Genomic DNA, 19,558 nt, shown 5'->3' on the forward strand with positions numbered 1-19,558 from the left:
CCGCTCCCCTCCCACCCCCTACCCCCTCAGTCTCCATACCACACTCATTATTAATGATCTGAGGGACAGCTTTCATTTGATCTATTACTTAGGATGGGACGGCGGCTGCTGTGCTGCTGCATCCCTGCTGGATCTTTAATTATTTCATGGAGGGCTTTCCTCCTCTCTGCTGCTCCTTCTCTGTTGTGCAGATGAAATATTGAAGTTGAGGAGTGTAGTGCAAAGTGGCCCCATACAGGGTGAGGTGCATGTGTATATGTGCGCGTGTGCGTGCTCGTATGTGTACAGTATATTTTTGTGTATGGACATGTGTGTGTGTTCAGCTGAGGCCCCTCCTGCACTTCTAAGGCAGATCTTAGTTTTTCCCTAAATGTGGCTCGGACTTTTATCTTGAAACTTCAGTAGTGAGGTCACAGATTGGAAGCAGATTGCATTAGTTATTAACTTTTTTTTTCCTCAAACCGCAGTTCAGCTTTGAAACAGAGACATTCAGTGTGTGAATGTGTGAGTTGTTGTTATTGTTAAGACCTCTGAGTGTATTCTGGCCATCTGACAAGAACAACCGAAAAAAAATCCCTAATGTCTGAAAAAGGAAAAACACCATTAACAAATGCAAAGAGAATTATTTCAACGCATGTGTAATGTACTGTGATTATGGGCCATTAATGTCATATTACAGCCATGTTGAGGGGCAGTAATAGCATGAAATCACCACTCACTTTTTGTTGCCAAGAATAACAAAGCACAACAACATCTGACACGGAAATATGGCTGACACCGCAGGCACACACAACTTTGCATTCAGGTATGATGTATGGCCCGATGCCTAATTGCTTTGCACTCCTACTTCATAAATTTTGGACTCTCTTGAGACAGAGGCTACTGTGTTAATAGCAATCAAAATTCCTCACAGGGCTGCACTTAATTCATTTTGTGTCATACAGTACATCCAGAGTGTCACTGTGCAGCTGAGGACTTATGAATCCAGTAAAGTGTCCTCAGATACTTACCTCATTGAGGAATCCATACTCCATAAACATAATGACACCTTATTCTAGTTTATGTGATTACATGTGATGGTAAGATTTGCATCCACAGCACCTCTCCACTCAGTAAAAACATTGAATTGCTGTAATTGGTAGTAGGAGTAATCCATGCGCTTATGTGGGGGAGCATTGGAATGACATTGATATACAGCGCTCCATTAATTGCCATATGAATAGGGTCTGCAGTGGTTGGCGCTCTGCTGATGCATCACAGTAAAAGAGATGGGTCACTCTGTCTTCTCCAGCCCGCAGCTTTGCCAAGCTCATAATTACTAAAACCCCCAATTAATCTTCCCATCACATAGGCCAAATATACACTTCCTCCCTATATAAATGAGTTACAGTATATGCTCATAGTAAATGTGCGTGCTTATGTGTGTATGTGTGTGTTTACATAAGTAGGTATGCATGTGTACATTTAGGTGTGCCCATGAGAACATCAAGTATAAACACCATTATGTGCTCATGTACTCCACACAACTCCACTGTGAGTCACACAGACTACAGTGGTTATGGTTATTGGTTATCATGGAAAACATAAAGTTTACAGCCACTTACATATGAAAGGTAAAGCACAGACATTCTGGTTCATAAAGTGTAAATAACCAACTTATGTTGGAAAGAACTTGAGTAAGAAAGACCACATTCACCTGTTTAGTGTTATTTATTTCCTTTAATCCTGAACAGATTTTTAAAAAATTAAATTAAAATGTTACATCTGAACACAAACCCTATAAATATATAGTTTCTTTTAATGGTTTTATTTTGTGGATTTACTCTGTAACTTTATATTTTTCCTGTCTGCGAACTAACAAAATGAAAACAGTGTGAGTGGATGCTCGTATTCATATTTCCTCAGTGTCAGTCCAAGTACAAGTGGCTGTTAATAAGTGCGGCTACTCTGTGTGATTTCTGAGAGGTCACAACGGCAGTTAAAATGCACACTTCTTCTTCACAATACTTTTGTTTGAGTGTGAGTTTGTGTATATTTGTGTGTGCATCCATGTGTGTGTGTGTGTGTGTTTCTCCATGAATATGTATTTCTGATTGTAGCATGGAGTTCTGGCCCCTGGCCATTCAACCTTTACTTATTCTGAATAGCATCTCCTCTCCACACTCCAATCTGGCAACCATTGCTCCCACTTCTACATTCACAACACCTTACTGGCACCCAGTGGTGGAAGGCGGTACTGCATCCACTTGATGCTCTGGCCGACAGCAGGGGAGATGGAGAACTGTTTACAAGTGGCATTTGCCCCTAATTAAAAGCAGCACTTGTTGAAGCACTTGGTCTGCAGAAGGACTAGCATCCACAGTGACGCAAGCTGGCCCACTGATCCTCCTGTAAGCCTCCTCCACTCTGCAGACACACATACACACACAAACACACTGGTCAACAAATGGGAATACACAAAAACATATAATCAGAGTGAATGGCACTTTACACTACACTGTATAATCAGTTTTTAGGATAGGTTAGAGTATTTATGCCAGATCACAGTCTTGGTGAAAAGTGGGAACAGTGATGAAAAAGCACCACAACTGAGAAATATAGTATGAGAAACAACACAGATGGCTCCGAGTGCAGCTATTATCTAAGACAAATGAACAATACTCTGTGTGATAGTGATTGACCAAGTCTGCAGAATCTCTCACTGTCTCAGCCGCAGACAGTCAACTCCCTCCTTTTTCTAATTTCTGCTGGCCCAACATCTGGCTGTCCCATGTGGAAAGGCCATTATATCGGGATAGAGGATGAATGAAAGTAGCCATCGACCTGTCTGTGTAGTGACTAACTGGGCCGGCAGTGCCTTCGAGTTTTGGCCAGCTTAATGGAGCACAACAGCTCAGCAACTAATCACCTGTTCTTTCTCATCAGCTGCTTCCCCCATGAGACAGTAATTGATTGTTAAGTGTTTGATGGATCAGACTAAGACTGAGCTGACCTGACTCAGTGAAATGTGCAGTACAGTCTGTACCCCATCTGTGGTTTCATGTTTTCACACAGAGAAAACTTTTTTTTCATCACAGACTGTGAAACACAAGTCACACAGATATGCATGTCTGCAGTGTTTTTATGTAGCACGGTGAGTAGTGTTGCCATTACTGAAACTACATTAACAAAACTATGGTACATTAATTACAGTAATTTTGGCTTTTAGTTTGTTTTTGCTTTTTTTTTTTTTTTTTTTTTAATCATTTCCAGTCAAGCTTTTTCCTAAAACAGGTGGAAAAGTTTTACTTGCTACTAGTGAAACACAACGGATAACTCAGCTTGTATGCTCAACAAACTAAAAATATTTGCATTGAATACAATTCAAACTGAACTGACAGATTTTTTTCTCTTGCATTAGGAAAACTAATGACAGTATTAGTACAAATGGAATGAGACTATTAATGGATTAGTCAAAGGCCAGAATATGATTTTCATTTGAAGCAATAAATTGTTCAAGAGGAAAAGAAAAATGTCTTCTTAATTTTTAACCTCAGTATGTGTTGCTACACTTTGTTTTGATGTTTGTGTGTACATGTTATATTGTGTTTTAGACAGTTAGAACCACATGTGAAAGACTGTTAACTTGTTGGTTGGCTATCATACATACAATCCTACATACATACAGTCCAACTATCTTACCTGAGTCTGAAAAGCCGGTTGTGGTCCAACTCTTGTTCCTCCTCTGTCTTTCCTTGACCTCTGTCCCTCAGCCTCCTTTTTCTCTCCTCAGGGTCAAGGGTGAGTAGGACCACCAGGCTTGGCTGGAACAGGTCACTGGGCCATTGGTACACCTCCGAACCTTCAGCTGGGAGGTTGGACAATGGACCGCTCACTGCTGTGGCGATGGCATAGGCTGCTGTGCTGTGCCAGAATCTGGGGACAGATAATGGATGGTGGATTGAAGGAGGAATGATGGATGGATCTTTATTCAGGTGACTAGACTCATTGGTGGACTAGGAAATGTTAAATACTGAGTTGTAGGTGTAGATCCCTGTGGAGGTTCTTCTGTTGTCCCCTCTATCCTCCTCAACTTATTTCAAGAGAAGAAAAAAAGGTCACAAAACTTCCCTCTACCGACGACATCTTAGCTGCCTTTACCTGTCAACGATGACAGGTGTCTTCATGCCCTGCTGGCCTATTTGTTCTGCTGTGATGTAGTTCCCCAGAGCGTAGAAAGCCCTACGGATGAGGGGTGGCTCCTTATCAAAGCGGGCCCTCCAGGGGGACAGGCACTGGGGAGGGGACCGCAGTAGAGCGGCCCCTAGAGCATCCCTCAGAGACTCTGTCAAAGTGGTCTTACCTGTGGTGTGAAGAAGACGTGGGAGAAAGAGTCACCTCACAAACAAAAAGAAACACAAAGACAGGGTATAGTTTCAAAGCATTGAATATGGAACAAAACAAATCTATTATTAATGTTTTATGGGACTGATGTGAGTCTTGAAATGTTGACCTGAAACCCCTACCCTACCAATATGGGTTCCACAAGGTTGGTAAAGCATATTACATGAGCAAGCTATTAAATAAACCATCCTCACAGTGATGTAACTTTTCTGAGGTCAGGATACACGATATCCCATTATGCGAGAGCTCTCTGGCAGATAATGGCTTTAGCAGACAACAACCTGCAATCACTTTAGCGAGACGTCTATACATCAAAACTGATCACATATTTATTTATGAGGTAATGACATTAACCTGTGGCATCCAGGCCTTCTATGACAATTACAGGGAAGTCTGGTTTACTTCTGGCCTCCGCTCCGCTGGGCAGCAGCTCCAGTACAGACTTGGCCTCTGGGATGATGTCACCACACTGCAGAACAGATAAAAATCAGTTTGCTGCAGTGAGAGGAGGCAGTAGGGAGTCAAAGACTGTGATGCACATGAACACACACGACACATACACTTCTGTGGGCCACCTGGCACGAATAGATTAATGGCAGAATATAGGGCCTTGGGGGCCTCTTTGGTTTTACACTGCCTCTGCCACATGATGGCGCCAGTTGACACGTTTAGTAAATACAGCTCCACTCATATACACTTGCTTGTTCATCATGTTACTATAACAGCTCAGTGGACTATGTATGAGTGTGACAACCTTTTTGAGGACCTCAGAGGCTTCTTCAAGACGGTAGAAGACATCGGAGTTGATGATGTTGAGAACAGATGGGTGGTATTCCGGCGCCTCTGAGGGAATCACATAGTAATCCTTTGACATTTCCATCACCTGGCTCTCTGCAGGTGTCCACAGACGCTGAGTCCACAGTTGACCATCTTCACCTTTCAAGTATGAGCACACAAGCACCGGGTCACGCTGTATTAAATCTTGTAGAAGTAACTCAATCGGGGTAGAACTGCGAGAGCGATCTTGGAGGAAATATCCCCTGATCAGAGAACCTTTGACGTCTGGCAGGAAGGAGGACATGGGGGACAAATCACACTCTGGGGACAAGTGTCTCAGCAACTTGTCCTTCAGCTCCCCGTAGAATTTGGCCCTTCTGATTCTGTCGCTGCTGCAGACCAGCAGAGCGTAGCACCGGTCATACTGCTGTGCTTTTAATTTGAAAAGCCGCGGTACCTCTTCTCCTCGGTGCTTCTCCTGTATTGCAAAGTAGTGAGCGGATCCGTCCAGCTCCACCGAGAAGACACGAGAGGACCAGTGCGGAAGGAGAGCCGCCGTGCGCCGCGCCATCCTGGACACCATGTAAACAACCAGCTGCACTTACTGGTCACTCTCCACTGCTGCTTGTTGGCGGCGTTACGTAATAGCGTGACGAAGCTGCGGGGAAAACGAAAGTAACCGGGGCCAAACAAGAGAAACGAAACTTACCCTGGAAACTTTTACTGAGAAACGTTTTCCCTGAAGTCATATTTACAGAAAGATGAACTTAAAAGACACTGGGAGGTAGATATCGTAGTTATTTTTGGCTGTGTCATAGCTGTCAGGAGCCACGAAACATAAACTGTGTGAGATAAAACAAAAATAGCCTACACAAAAGACACAGAATGAAATAGACTAAGATTACAATGAGTGAATGAATGAATTTGATCTCGAACACGATGTCTAAAATTAAAAATAATAATACAATTTATACTATCAAATTATATGCACAAGTTCGAAAAACGAGTAGGAAGATGTGATGTAAAATGTATAATAAGGAAACAGATGAACTGAAGATGCCCTGCCAAAAAAAAGTGAAAATTATTCAATTAAATTAGAATAATAATAGTAGCCTAATAATGATACATAAACATTAGGCTATATAAATAATGTAATATAGGCTACAAATGAAAATCAAAATTCGTTTGCAGGGATCTGAAAACTGCTGAAAGTAGGAATTAATATCCCTTTACCCTCACACTTCCCCTGACATGCCAGATTGTTATTGCAGTTACATAACTAAAGGTGTACTTTTAAGTTTTGTGATTACAATCTTCCTCCAATAGTGGCCCCGCCCCCGCCACATTTTATTCATTTACTGCTGCCAGTGTTCTGCAAGTCCAGCACCAAACGCTTTAGTTTCGTTTCCGACGTTTGTAAACAGAAACAGCTGAGACGCTCAGCTGATTCACCTTCCCCTCTTCACCACTGCAGGCGCGCCCTGCAGCTCTCTACTGTATTTAAGCCACACCAACTTCCACGGTGCAAACCAGAGCAAGCGTTGAACCGGTCAGCATGAACGTGGTCCTGTCTGCTGTGGTCGCCTCTCCCAAGCTGCTGCTGCAGCTCTGCATCAGCACCCTGCATCTCATCTTTGAGCACGTCTTTTCAACAGTTCATCGATGGACAGCAGGAGACTGCAAAGCAGCAAACAAACCTGAAAGACCCCCGGACGAAAATAATTCAACGACTCCAACAAGTGTCAACTATCATTTTACACGCAAGTGTAACTATAAATGTGGATTTTGTTTCCACACTGCTAAGACATCATTCGTCCTTCCTCTGGAGGAAGCCAAGAGGGGGCTCACACTTCTGAAGGAAGCAGGTAGGTCTATCAGATTAGATATTCTGTTCTTTCATACTCTGGCAAACTTCTGGCACACTGTTGATTATTGATCTGTTTGCTTATCAGGTATGGAGAAGATCAACTTCTCAGGAGGTGAGCCTTTCTTGCATGACAAGGGGGACTTCCTGGGGAAGTTAGTTCAGTACTGTAAACTCGACCTGCAGCTCCCCAGTGTCAGCATAGTCAGCAATGGAAGCATGATCAAAGAAAAGTGGTTCCAGAAATATGGTAAGTTCCCAAATGCATATCAGTGTTTTCAGACAAATTAATTATTAACCACATTGTTTGTAAGATAATCTCTTTGTACCATCTCTTCTCTCTCAGGTGACTATCTGGACATCTTGGCCATCTCATGTGACAGTTTCGACGAAGGTACCAACCAGCTGATTGGCAGAACCCAGGGCAGAAAGAGCCACCTGGATAACCTCTACAAGATATGCAACTGGTGCCAGCAGTATAAAGTGGCGTTCAAAATCAACTCGGTCATCAACACCTTCAACATTGACGAAGACATGGCGGAGCACATCGACCAACTCAACCCAGTCCGCTGGAAGGTAATGACAGAAAAAGAGTGCATGCCATTTTTGTGCATCATCATTATCATTACGCATATACTCATACTCATACACTGTGTGTGCAGGTATTCCAATGTCTGTTGATTGACGGAGAGAACGCTGGGGAGGAAGCCCTGAGGGAGGCAGAGAGGTTCGTCATCAGTGACGAGCAGTTTCAGGAATTTCTGGACAGACACAGCAACGTCTCCTGCCTTGTCCCCGAGTCCAATGAGAAGGTGTGAGAATCAGGTGTCAACAAGTATGACTGTAGATATGTTAAACTTATACCTCATTTGAAGTAGCCTAATCTTTTTTTTTATTGAACGTTTTTAAACGACACCCTTTGATATAAATTATTGGACATAGCGCCAAGTGCACTTCTATCAGTAATCTTCTGTTTCTTTTATAATCTTACACTAATAATATTCTCATGCTGAGATACTATGATTGGCAATTCTCACCTATGAAAGAATGATAGCATGTAAAACTGCTAACCTGAGGAGTCCTGCACTCTACCACCCATCTTTCCAATTCAACAATGTTAGGATATAAATATGCATTGAAAAAATGGTCACAAATTTACTTCTGGCTCAGGTTACATATGAATACACACCCCACAGTGTGTTCATCAATTTGCAAAGACTGTAAAAAGTTAATGTAGATGAGAAAGTATAATTTTCCGCCACAGTTAAAGGTTTAATTTTAAAATAAGAAAGCCATCAAACCTTATATTTTGAGCACAAACTAGACAGGTTATTGTTATTCAGCTTGGGAAGAAGATTGATAAAAGACCAAGCTCTTGAGGAAGTGAAAGAGAATGTCGAGTCTGATCTAGGCTTCCTGCCAAGATCAGCATCAGTAATGAAACTTTAAAATATTTGCATGGACATTTTTTTTGATAGGAGTGGCACAACACCAGCAGTGTAGTGGCACATACAGTAAACAATGTAACACTGTTAGGAATAAAAAATCAAGCTCTAGAAAAGCAACATTTTAATTTGTAGTTTTTGTTTGTCTTCACAGATGAGAAACTCCTACCTAATCCTGGATGAATATGTAAGTTATTTATACTGTTTATGGTTTTTAAATTTCCCTAGAGACATCTACTCGTGTGACCGTGGTATGATGTATGCCAAAAGTTAGCTTTATCACTTCCCTTCAGGTTTGAGGCAGTTAGAAGTCATTAAATGAGGACTGGATTGAATAAAGTACAAGGGTACTGTAATGTACCTCATCTGATGTGTATTTAAATGTGTGACTCCCAAACTGATTTACTCTTCTCTTCATCTTTAGATGCGTTTCCTGGACTGTCGAGAGGGAAGGAAGGACCCATCCAAGTCCATCCTTGATGTTGGAGTGAAAGATGCCATTTGCTTTAGTGGCTTTGATGAAAAGATGTTTCTGAAGAGAGGAGGGAAATATGTGTGGAGCAAAGCAGACATGAAGCTTGAATGGTGAAATTCTTTCACCCAAATATTTTTAACTGAATAATTGCACTGGTAATTTGTTAAGTATGAATGTGTATCTTTATTTATGTCTGTTACTTTTATAACTCACCATTCTACTTAAGATTTTGAGAAAAAAGTAGAATTCAATGTATTTTTTGCACCTTCCATTTTTATTGAAGGTAAGCATAGTATTACTGCACTGTAAATATGCAGGCTTGCAACCAAATTAAATGTAATAAAGATATTTTAGATTTAAAAAGTTGTTTTATCCTGTTTTTTTTTTGCATTTTACACATTGCTGTGTTGTGATGCTGAGGGCCACCACAGATATAAAATTAGCTATCACAAGGATTATTAGCTAATGTTAGCTCTCGGATAGTCTGTTTGCTGCATCTGCCAGCCACAAGCTAATTAAACTGATGCACTTTACTTTTGTCCTGGTAGAATTTAGCTTTACATAATTTAAAGTAAGTTTTCTAAACAGTGAAAGGAAGAATTGAAACAATGAAAATGTCTGTTATTCCTAAACCTTCAAAAAAAAAGAAAAAAAGAAGCCAGGCTCAGGTGATTATATTAGCCATCCGAAACCTAATGAGTTTCTGTTGTTCAATAAAGAGTTTGAATTATGGCTCAATTTATGACACTCATAAATTCTCTGCTTATTATGTTTTGCCTTTTGGTTTATAACACAAAGAGAGGGGGAGAGAGTGAACAAGATGAACCAGGTCAGAAGGTGAAGTCCATACGGTCTTATGTAATGATAATAATAAAAATAATAATGATAAAATGCCATGCATCTATTGTTGTGGCCACACTCATTGTAGTGGACTACAAATGATTTCATATAACTAAATGGTGTATTAGTGTGTAACTAACCAAATAGAAATTTGCAAATGATAAAAGGGGTTGAACACAGCAAAGATTTTATCTACTTTTTTATTTTCTTAAACATATTCTGTGGTGTAAAACTTAAGGCACCATTTGTTAAAGATAACATTTATAGGGATATATCTATGTGAGAATCATTGTTACTGTCCTGGGTTGAGTCCACTGAATTGCCACTTATTGTTCATTGTGTGCTGTGTGTCATTCTCAACACCCGTCTGGTTAGACAGGTGTTGATAGTAAGTGCTACTGATAGTAAGTGCTTACGGCAATTCATAGGCAGAAGGGAAAACGAAAGTAACAGTGTCACACAGGGGAAATGCAAGTTTGCCTCAAATAGCTTGTAGCGATATTGAAAAAGGTTTTCTTTGAGATTTGGAAGTGACACAGTTCAGTTGCTGAGCTGACTGACTTACCCTGCAGCTCTGTGTTTGAGATGCATCAGTGCCAACAGTTTGAACAGAGCAGGTGTGATATGGTCAGTTTGAAGAAGGTCCTCTCCTCTGTGGCTGCATCCTTAACTGCTGCTGCAGCTCTTCCATCATGGCATTTTACAGGATTTAACTATATTCAAATGACTCATTTGTTTCCTGACATCATTCCACTATTATAGAAAAACAAACACTGGACACACCAGCTGCTGGAGTGACACGTGACTCTCTATTAAGTAGGACGAGCAGAGGTCATCATGAAAGATAAATTAGATGAATTTTTTGCCTTGAATGAGAACTGGTGCAGTACATGACCTTTGCATCATGCAGTCACCACCAACAGGTGCTATATGCTATCATGTGGATTTTAATCCTTGCTAAACTGAGCAGACTGGCCTCTGCTGTCATCTATCCTGTTGAGGACATGTCTCTATTTGTTACTACTGTTGTATATTACTGTACATGACAGCAACACTCAGTGGTAGGCTACGTAGTTTAGATAACATAGAACAACTTGCAGAATATTCTAAAACGTTCTTTATTTTTATCCTTATGTACTTTAAATCTTTAATTACATTATGCTTAATGTTTTTGTGGGAAGAATACCCAATGATTTTGAATTCATTCACCTACTACTTGTGCATGATTATTTAAACACCTGGTTAATACCACTAGAGGGAGATGAGATTATACGGTAGGCTATACCGTAATTGTGTTTGAGTCAACCTCTCACGGGGTGCAGTTCCAGCCTCTGTCCAGCAGGGGGCGCTGTGGTCGGTGAGAGGCTGCCGGGTGCTGATCTCGCCTCTAAGCGGCAGCGCAGGACAGCAGACGGGAAGAGCTTGCGCGGACTAATGGCGTCTCTCCAGTAGAGAAGCAGCTGATTTCCTCCCGAGCGACGGCAGCAGGAACAGCAGAGAGGTAAACACACCGCCCCCGGATGCCTTTAAAACAAGGAAGCCCACTTCTTCACGCAGGGTTTTTGTGTAGCAGGCTGACGGCTTGTCGAGACGTTGCGTAGCTACTAACGTTACTACTCCTCAGTAACCGAGAGCAGAGCCGCTGCCCCGGCGTACAAACAGTCCTACTGACAAGCCAAACAGAGAGGAGCGTGTCAGCTGCAGCTTCAGCTTCCCCTCTTGCTCTGCTTATTTTTTTTCCCTGCGGTGTGTGTGTTTTATTTAGTCTTCGCTGATGGTTGCCGGTGTTGGTGTTTCACCAGGGCCTGATCTCGGGCGCTGCGGGCGACAGTAGCAGGTCAAATGTTTCCACCCCGACGTCGGAGGGACACATAATGAACATGGGCATCACCCCTTCAGAGATATCCTCCTCTTCCTCCTCCTCCTCCTCCTCCTCCTCCTCCGCCTGACTGGTTGGCCGCCTTCTTCGTTAATCCAATTCAGGAGATCATCTTTTCCAGCCCTTCCTGAGGTTACACCATCAAGACGGCGTTATCTCAGAAAGCCAGGTAAGGGTCTTTTTTAAAAGGTTTTTTTTTTTTTCTAGGCTACCTAGCACAGTGGAAGGAGGCTGGTGGAGCTCATGAGCTGCCAGTCTCAATTAGAAACTGCTGTCGCATTATTTTTCGCCATTTCCCTCGCTTCAACAGCAAGATATGTTGCACCCGAGACACAGCCAGCTGACTGTAGGCGATCTCAACTCTGACATCCTGTAGTCTTATTACCAAACTCTCTAACTCCCTGTCTTATTTTGGAGTCATTACATGTAGGCTAGTGACTTTATGACAATGCACTGCTTTCAGCAATGTAGCTTATCAGGAAGGTGTGTGTGTGTGTGTGTGTGGTCTTGGTGCTGCTGATACTTGATCATAGTTGATGTAATTGTTCCCTACAGCCTCGGATCGTATTTATTTCCCGTACAGCAGCAGCTGCAGAGTGTTGCATCTGAACTCCAAGGATAACACGCTCAGAGTGGATGGCTCCACTGAGCCCTGAAAGGTCACTCTGTGTGCCCTGCTATTTCCATTTTAAGCAGCAGGTCCCCCTCAGGGTACAGTCAGATTATAGATGTAACCATGAAACCAGGCTAGTAGAAAAAAACAGAGTATTCCCGCAGTCTGCGCTGGTCTGGCCAGGTCTTTGAGGTATGTGTGTGTGTGTGTGTGTCTATGTATGTGTGGTGCATGAAATTTCCTTTTGACTATCTGTAGCCCACCTGTACACCATGTTCCCATCGCTCACACTCAACTAGGCTGAAATGTTTGTACCTGGCTGTGTGTTTTTCTCCGTCCTTTTCAGCTAATGAGGCCAAGGTATTGTCAGCATCCTGTTCACACACTATGTCAAGTGTCAATATGTGGGAGAAAGCTGGTTCACCTCCTCACGATGTGTTTAAGGGTCTGGGTTTGTCTCTGTGCCAGATTTATGAAATGCATTCAACATATGGGGGATGCAAGGATACATATACACAAGGTCGACCGTGTTACAAACCATGGCTTTCAAGATCCTGCCCATAGTGTGGTATTGATTCTCTCTCAGATTTCATGCCTCTACTCATCATACAGGAGGAGCCACACATTGAAACCCATTTACTCTCTGTCTCGTACACACACACATGAACACACGTGTAGGAAACATCGGTTGTGTATTACACATGGTGCACTTTTTCCATTCTACTCAGAGAGAGACTTGTTCCCATTGGGGAATAAATGCATCAAGCCCCTACCCTCTGTCACAGAAATGCTGGAAACAAGAGAAAGATGTTCCGTACAAAACAGCAACACATTCCAAAGAGTGACCGGCGGCAAGTCGAGCCCGTTCCCAGAGGAAAGTGGAGATGTGTTTACTTAAGGGTGAGAAGGAATGAGGTTATGATGCCCAGAACTCGGCGTGCCATTCCAGTCCGGAGGGAGTAGGCTACACACATGGTCAAAAATACATACACGTGAACGTACATGGAAACATGTACGTACATACAAAGGCGTGTTCTTGTGAATGGCGTTTAATATAGTCAAGGGGGAGTCGTGATTCTTGATGTCATCCTCGTCACCTCTCACAGTAAGGATGTGAACAAATGAGAAGTATTTACTGCTCCATTTTGAAAAAGACAAATGTGTTATTGTGACGGTGTTGACAGATACAGGTTGAGGTTGGTTTTTCAGGTGGCTTTTTAAAACTGTGTTCTGCAAAAACAAAGCACCTGACAGAGTTGTAGTTGAATGGCTTGATGATGGATTAAGCGCCCTATATGGACAAAAATAATATAGTGAGGTCACTAACAACAATATTGCTGACTTCCCTGCTGTATGTACTCTTAATACTTTCTGCTGTAATCCGAAAAAGTGTGTCTGAGAGAAGTAGCTATAGTTTCCAGTCAGACCTGAATAAGTGTGAGGCAAATGTCCAGATCCTGAAGGCAGCATCTGTCTGTGCAACAGGTAGAAGTCTGGTCAGGCCTACATCACAAATCGGCACCTAATGTTAAGGAGATTAGTCAGCCTGAGACAGAGATGAGCTCGAAATGCGACACTCATTCAGTTTAAGTACACTTAACCAGTAATTAAACCTCAATTACTGTCAGTTCCTCATTACCTGTGAAGTCTTGTTTGAGCGGTTTCACTAAGCTGAGGAGGGTCTGTGAGGGCCAGGCGACACAGAATATTAAAGTGCCATAGTTAGGTAACAGGGACTTCGAAAGACACTGTCTCAGGCATAACTGTAAATTACCACAGTGTGCTTTTCTTTTGAGTCGCTCCTTTATTTGTGTAACATTTGCATATTCGGAGAAGAAGTCATTTTAGTGTAATCTGATTTCAGGGGGTTGTAGTCTGCATGTCTGCAGTCAGGTTGCCAAGGATTATGCAACAGCTTAAATGCCATTTCAGCAGGGTGTTGTGAGTGTGTGTTCAGGGTGGTGCTGGTTTCCAGGTTTCCAGGTCTACAGTGTGTCTATGTGTGTGTCTGTGTGTCTGTGTTTGTTTGAGTGTGGGGGTTGGAGGGAGGGCAGTGTACACACTAGATAGTCAACAACGCAATCACTTGAGTTCTAAATAGCTCCTGAAAATGATGTTCATTGCTCAGGGAGCGCTTTAGCTCTTTGTGTTATGGCTTGTATCCAGCCAGTTAGAGCTGCGTTAGGTTGAGATAGGGATTGTTATGAGAGCATAATGCGATGCTCCTGTGTGCCGTGCCTCTTCCCGACGGCAGCTTGGTATTTTGAACTGGTCTCTCAGGCTCTATTCTCTCAGACAGGTAGGGCTCGTAAAGGGAGACACTGTTATGTAATAAAGGCACAAAAGATTCTGCTGACCGGCTGACACTTTCCAAGATTTAGCGTTTCATTGCAGCATGCCGTCCATTGGGGTTGAGTGAACCCCAGACAAACAAGCAATAAGCACAGATCATTTTAGGCAATAATGAAGTGGCAGAGTTGCTCATCTTCCTCAGACTTTCAAACAAAGAGCCTGTATGTGTCTGACTGACAGCAGTGATTTCTTCAGCACCATCCATACATAGTATATACTGACTGCCTAATGAGAGACACAGCCAAGATGTGTCCAAGAAAAGCTTTCACTGCAATTCTAGATCCATTTTTTTTTGTTAGGTGGTAGATTTTACTGCCTCCTGTAGAAAATGGCCCAAATTTAGATGACGTAACATCAGTATGTGGAGATATTTCCAACGCAATAGCTGTGTAATGGAGTTTTACAGGACCAAGAAAGTTCAGCCTACTGAAACACTTGTAAAGTTCAGGTTCTGGTATCCGTCCCACGTATTCACGCTGCATGGGCTTCCTTCTGAAGTTACAAATTTGGAGAAATATTTTGTAGGAGGAGACATTAGTTCTTCCACCCACGTTAGCCTCAGTAGACTGTAGTCCAGCAAGAAATCACGTTTCATGTTCATTAAAGGGGTACAACTCACACTTCAGCTCCACTGGGAATAAGCCAACCCTTTGCTCTTACTATGTCTGTCTCTATCACGGATGCTCCCCACCTACACAGAAAAAACAGGAGAATATAACATGTTCAGGCCTGTGCTCTGCAGGGAGTCTTCCTCGGAAATGTTGCAAATCACTAACCGAAGTTGAAGCAGATGAGTCAGGAGGTAGGCCGGGAACTGAGGCTGCCAGTGGTGAGCCAGAAGCTGGTGCAACCTGGCGTGGCATAAAGCATGAGCTAATGTCATGGGGGAAGGCACAGATGAACAGCACAGTGAAGTGTAAAGTATCTGTGGTCAAGAGAGATTTGGTTGTGTGACATTTTAGCATGCTGACACTCTTTGGACTTTGCTCAGCTAAACTTCTTGCTAGCATTTGTGTCTTGACTACTACTTTCACAATTTCCATCTAAACATTGAAAACTTTTTTTTTCTTGCTCCGTGAACCTGGAGCTGCATAGTTCTATCAAAAATACATTCAAACACAGAAAAGATGTCATCATATAATCCTTGAAGGAGCTATTTGTGAGTTTTGCTAATGCTACTTAGCCAACGTTAGCATCATCAACAGTTAAAGGGATAGTTCAACATTTTGGCAAATTGGCCCATTGCCATAATCGCTATAGTCATAGCAGTAGGTTCATTACCTTTAATTGTCGGTGTAAGCTATTTTTAGAACAGTGGAGCGGAGCAACAGGCTGCTCAGGGCTACGCTATGGAGGCTAAGGGAATTTCTTGGTTTTCCTCATCAAACTCATCAAATACACAACCCAACAACTCCAAAAGGCTGTCGTGGACAAGTTGTGAGCTGCACAATCACAACGCTATGAGATGATAACGGAACGTTACGAGACGGAGCTGTTTTAGAGGTAAATTCATGCAAAACCGCTGATGCGCGTTGCGTTCAGGGACAGTTTTTCAGCAAGCAGACTCTGTATTTACCTCGAAAACGGCTCAGTTTTGTAACGTTCCATTATTATCTCATAGCGTGGTGATTGTGCAGGTCACAACTTGTCCACGAAAGCGTTTTGGAGTTTTGTGATTTTGTATTTGATGAGTTTGATGAGGGAAACCAAGAAATTCCTTTAGCCTCCATAGCACAGCCCTGAGCAGCCTGCCGCTCCGCTCCTCCGTTCTAAAAATAGCTTACACCAACAATTAATGGTAACGAACCTACTGCTATGACTATAGCGATTATGGCAATGGGCCAATTTGCCAAAATGTTGAACTATCCCTTTAACATTTGTAGCTGTAACTCAACAGTCTTCAACAAATGATGCGAGTTCACCATCAGGCTGCCAACAATAGAATCAAAAATATAGTTTCATAATGTTAAAATTTTAAAGCTAAGCTAAAAGCTGGCTTATTTCTTTTATTTTCCAGTGGTTTTCTGTTATCTAAATGCACATTTGTTAGCCAAGAGCTGTCTCCAGTGGTGGAAAACAACCCTCTTGTTTGATTCTATTCCTGTCTAGGGATGTCACGATTATACATTTTCTTGGTACGATTATTGTCAGAGAAATAATCATGATAACCGATAATATTATAATATAATAATCACGATTATAATGCATTAATTAATTTCACAACACTAGGAATGTGTAAAATGATCAAATATAGTCAAAATACAATTACATTACTCATTGTTTACACCAGTATCTATTAATATAGGAATATAGGACCAATTCTTAATCCCCAGGGGAAGTGTTTGAAATATTCAGGTCATAAATTGTCATCTATACCAAATGTTTATGTTTATTTTATTTTTTTTTGTTTTGTTTTGCTTTGCTTTTTTAATTAAAAATTACACGCTAACATCTAAATTCCTACCAATTCAATGTTACGTTAAATGGACCAGTATCTGTGCATTTACCTTTAGTTTAGTGCACATCTGGCAATATGGTTCCAACATCTTTTTTTTATTTTTTAAAGTAACGGTATTTATGAATCTTTACGATTAATTAATTGTGGCGTTTAATACCACGATTAATTGTGAAAACAAGTAATCGTGACATCCCTATTCCTGTCACTTCTTTTCTTCTACTTAAACTTAGCATGCTAACCTGCTAACTCTGGCCCTAGTTACTGTGGAGTACAGGTTGCCCTGAAAAAGTAGAGCAGCTCAGAGGGCGTACCTCTTGTTACAACATGCTAACAGTGGCCATGAAGCAATAGTGGACATTTCAAATAGGCTCTCTCTTTCAATCATGGTTAATTTGGAGACACATTGTAGTGCGCAATAGAAGAGGTAATGATCTTCATCTCTCCTAACTAGAAAATGCCAAAAATGACTGCTGTTCTTGTTCTTGAATGTTCTGTTTGTACAAGTTGTAAGTTGCAGCTCTATTAAGGTGTCAAGAGACCAAACAATAAACAATGTGGCAGTTAGCAACTGTGTTCCTGTGGCTAAATCCGGTGCCAAAATGGCTGTTTCGGTCACTAGTAAGTAGCCTACTCTGAGAAGCTTTGACAGAAGGAAATGCAGAGTAGAATTGTTATCCAAAATGTAGTTTAAGATTATAGGCTGGTTATCTGTTTGTTTTCCTGTGATGGTACATGCATGCATACATTATAATGTAGTAATAGCCACAGGTGGTTTTGAGCACAACTTTAACAGAAAACATTATCATTGCCTACTATGTCAGAGCAGCAGGAAGGATAATGAGTGTCCAGCTATTAGGTTATCTGAAGATAATAGTTTTGTCAGTAATTCTGATTTCCTCCGTTATGTATTACTGTGCGATTTCCCATGAAGATAATTCATTATGTTCCAACCCTGTCGGTGAATGGCTCACTTTTGGCAGCTCTATCTTCACTCTAGATTTGACTCGTAAAACTTAAACCCAAGGGAGGATTTGCATTTGTTCACATTAAAATGAATGTATTGACGTGTATTAAAGCATGTCTAAACATGGGCTGTAAATTGTTTGAGCTTACAACACCTTTGCACCATAATGTCATGAGTGAAAAAGATAAAAAGTAAATGCAGCTGCAGCTTGTAGCACTCTCTTTAAACCTGTCACTAGAGTGTTGTAATGTCTTTTTTATCACTCTTTTGATATGTAAAGTAACGTGGAGACAAATGCCTTTGGAGTGTTTCCTCTCCTCATCATTTTAAGTTGGTTTTATATCCTTTGTGTATCTGGAACAAACCCAACAACAGGACGTCAGCGCATTTCCTGAGGTCGTTTTCTGGCTTCTTCCTTCCCATTCCCCTGCTAAGGGACTCGACTGTGTTTTCTTTACAGTACGACGGCGGCAGCTCATCAACAGCAAGGAAGGTAAAGGCTGGAGGGCAGAACAGAGAGTGAGAGATAGAATGTGCTGGAGTGGTGTGGTGTTGTGTAGTGAAGCAACCCTTGTGTGGATTGTGAGGAATGGGATGATATATTGAAGTATCTTTGCAATGTAGAAAGTGCAAGAAGCACGGAGGCAGAAGTGGGTGCACGAGATACGAGGATGACACACAAAATACTCGAGTGTGTACCCTTTTTGTTTTGGTCTGCATCGCCCTAAGTCAGTGATTACTGAAATTGCTTGTGGATTGTTTCAGCCCACTGCTGGTGAGAGTGCCACCGTAACCCACAGATTAGGCTCTGAGTGCCTCTCTGTTGTAGTGGCTCTCTCCTTCTGTGACCATGAAAACTCTATTGTCCAGATGGGTGACAGCAGTCCTCAGTGTGCAGCAGTCACACTTGTTAGTTTAGTACCAGCTCTGTAGTGTTCTCACGAAAACTAATTGCAATCAGAGGGTAAAACGTGACTCCAGTTAAATGTCTCGGTTGTTGTACTGTGCAGTCACCTTTTAGTCACGTGGAATGACACAAACTATTTTGTTATGTGTAAGCAGACTGCCTTGCTGTGACTTGCACAGTTCCTTTCGTCTCAACGTGCATTACAACAGTTTTGTCCCCTGGGCTATAAATGTGTACGCGTGCCTGCTTGTGTCGTCTGAAGGGATCTGACAGTGTCTGGCAGATTAAAATAACAGATATGCAAATATATGCCAGTCACACACTGCCTGTTAAACCTCCTTGTGGGATATAAACGAAAAGGAATTATATATGTTCCACTCCCAGCATCTATGGCATGAATGTCTGTACAGTGCTACAGTCAGTGCTAAAAGTCACCAACTTTTTGATGTTTAAATAATAATGTCTCCACTTTATATCATGGACAGTTGCATTAATCAAAAGAATGAATCCATTTAACAGCTGCTGTCTGTGCAGCTTTTCTCTCCATGACAGAACTCAGTTGTCTTAAAAACTCTTGAAATGGACTGAATGAAGAAGTGTG

General features: G+C 41.8%; 3 protein-coding genes across 4 annotated transcripts in view; 2 read left to right on the plus strand and 1 right to left on the minus strand.

The window, feature by feature from the left end:
- Positions 1-2,040: 2,040 nt before the first annotated feature.
- Positions 2,041-5,769, minus strand: cmpk2 (cytidine monophosphate (UMP-CMP) kinase 2, mitochondrial). Its single transcript, XM_085767567.1, has 5 exons — positions 5,138-5,769; positions 4,738-4,852; positions 4,141-4,342; positions 3,682-3,915; positions 2,041-2,406 (listed from the first exon to the last, which is right to left on the minus strand). The coding sequence occupies exons 1-5, from the start codon at positions 5,741-5,743 to the stop codon at positions 2,286-2,288; spliced, it is 1,278 nt and encodes a 425-aa protein (XP_085623693.1). The 5' UTR covers positions 5,744-5,769; the 3' UTR covers positions 2,041-2,285.
- A 919-nt stretch (positions 5,770-6,688) lies between these two features.
- rsad2 (radical S-adenosyl methionine domain containing 2) lies at positions 6,689-9,064 on the plus strand. The gene is made up of 6 exons (XM_085767508.1): positions 6,689-7,025; positions 7,113-7,274; positions 7,371-7,600; positions 7,687-7,836; positions 8,624-8,656; positions 8,894-9,064. Exons 1-6 carry the CDS (start codon positions 6,716-6,718, stop codon positions 9,056-9,058), a joined length of 1,050 nt encoding a protein of 349 aa, XP_085623634.1. The 5' UTR covers positions 6,689-6,715; the 3' UTR covers positions 9,059-9,064.
- Positions 9,065-11,162: 2,098 nt separating this feature from the next.
- Positions 11,163-19,558, plus strand: part of rnf144aa (ring finger protein 144aa) — a 32,993-nt gene continuing 24,597 nt past the window's right edge. The window contains exons 1-2 of one of the 2 annotated variants that reach the window (XM_085768453.1): positions 11,163-11,285; positions 11,587-11,832. The gene's annotated coding sequence lies outside the window, so the exon portion shown is untranslated. Of the gene's footprint in view, positions 11,286-11,348; positions 11,833-19,558 lie in introns of those variants that run through there. The other variant, XM_085768452.1, reaches the window with a different exon arrangement.

The sequence above is a fragment of the Trachurus japonicus genome, chromosome 22 (assembly GCF_045865225.1).
Source record: "Trachurus japonicus isolate A0001 chromosome 22, Traja_1.0".
NCBI lineage: Eukaryota > Metazoa > Chordata > Actinopteri > Carangiformes > Carangidae > Trachurus > Trachurus japonicus.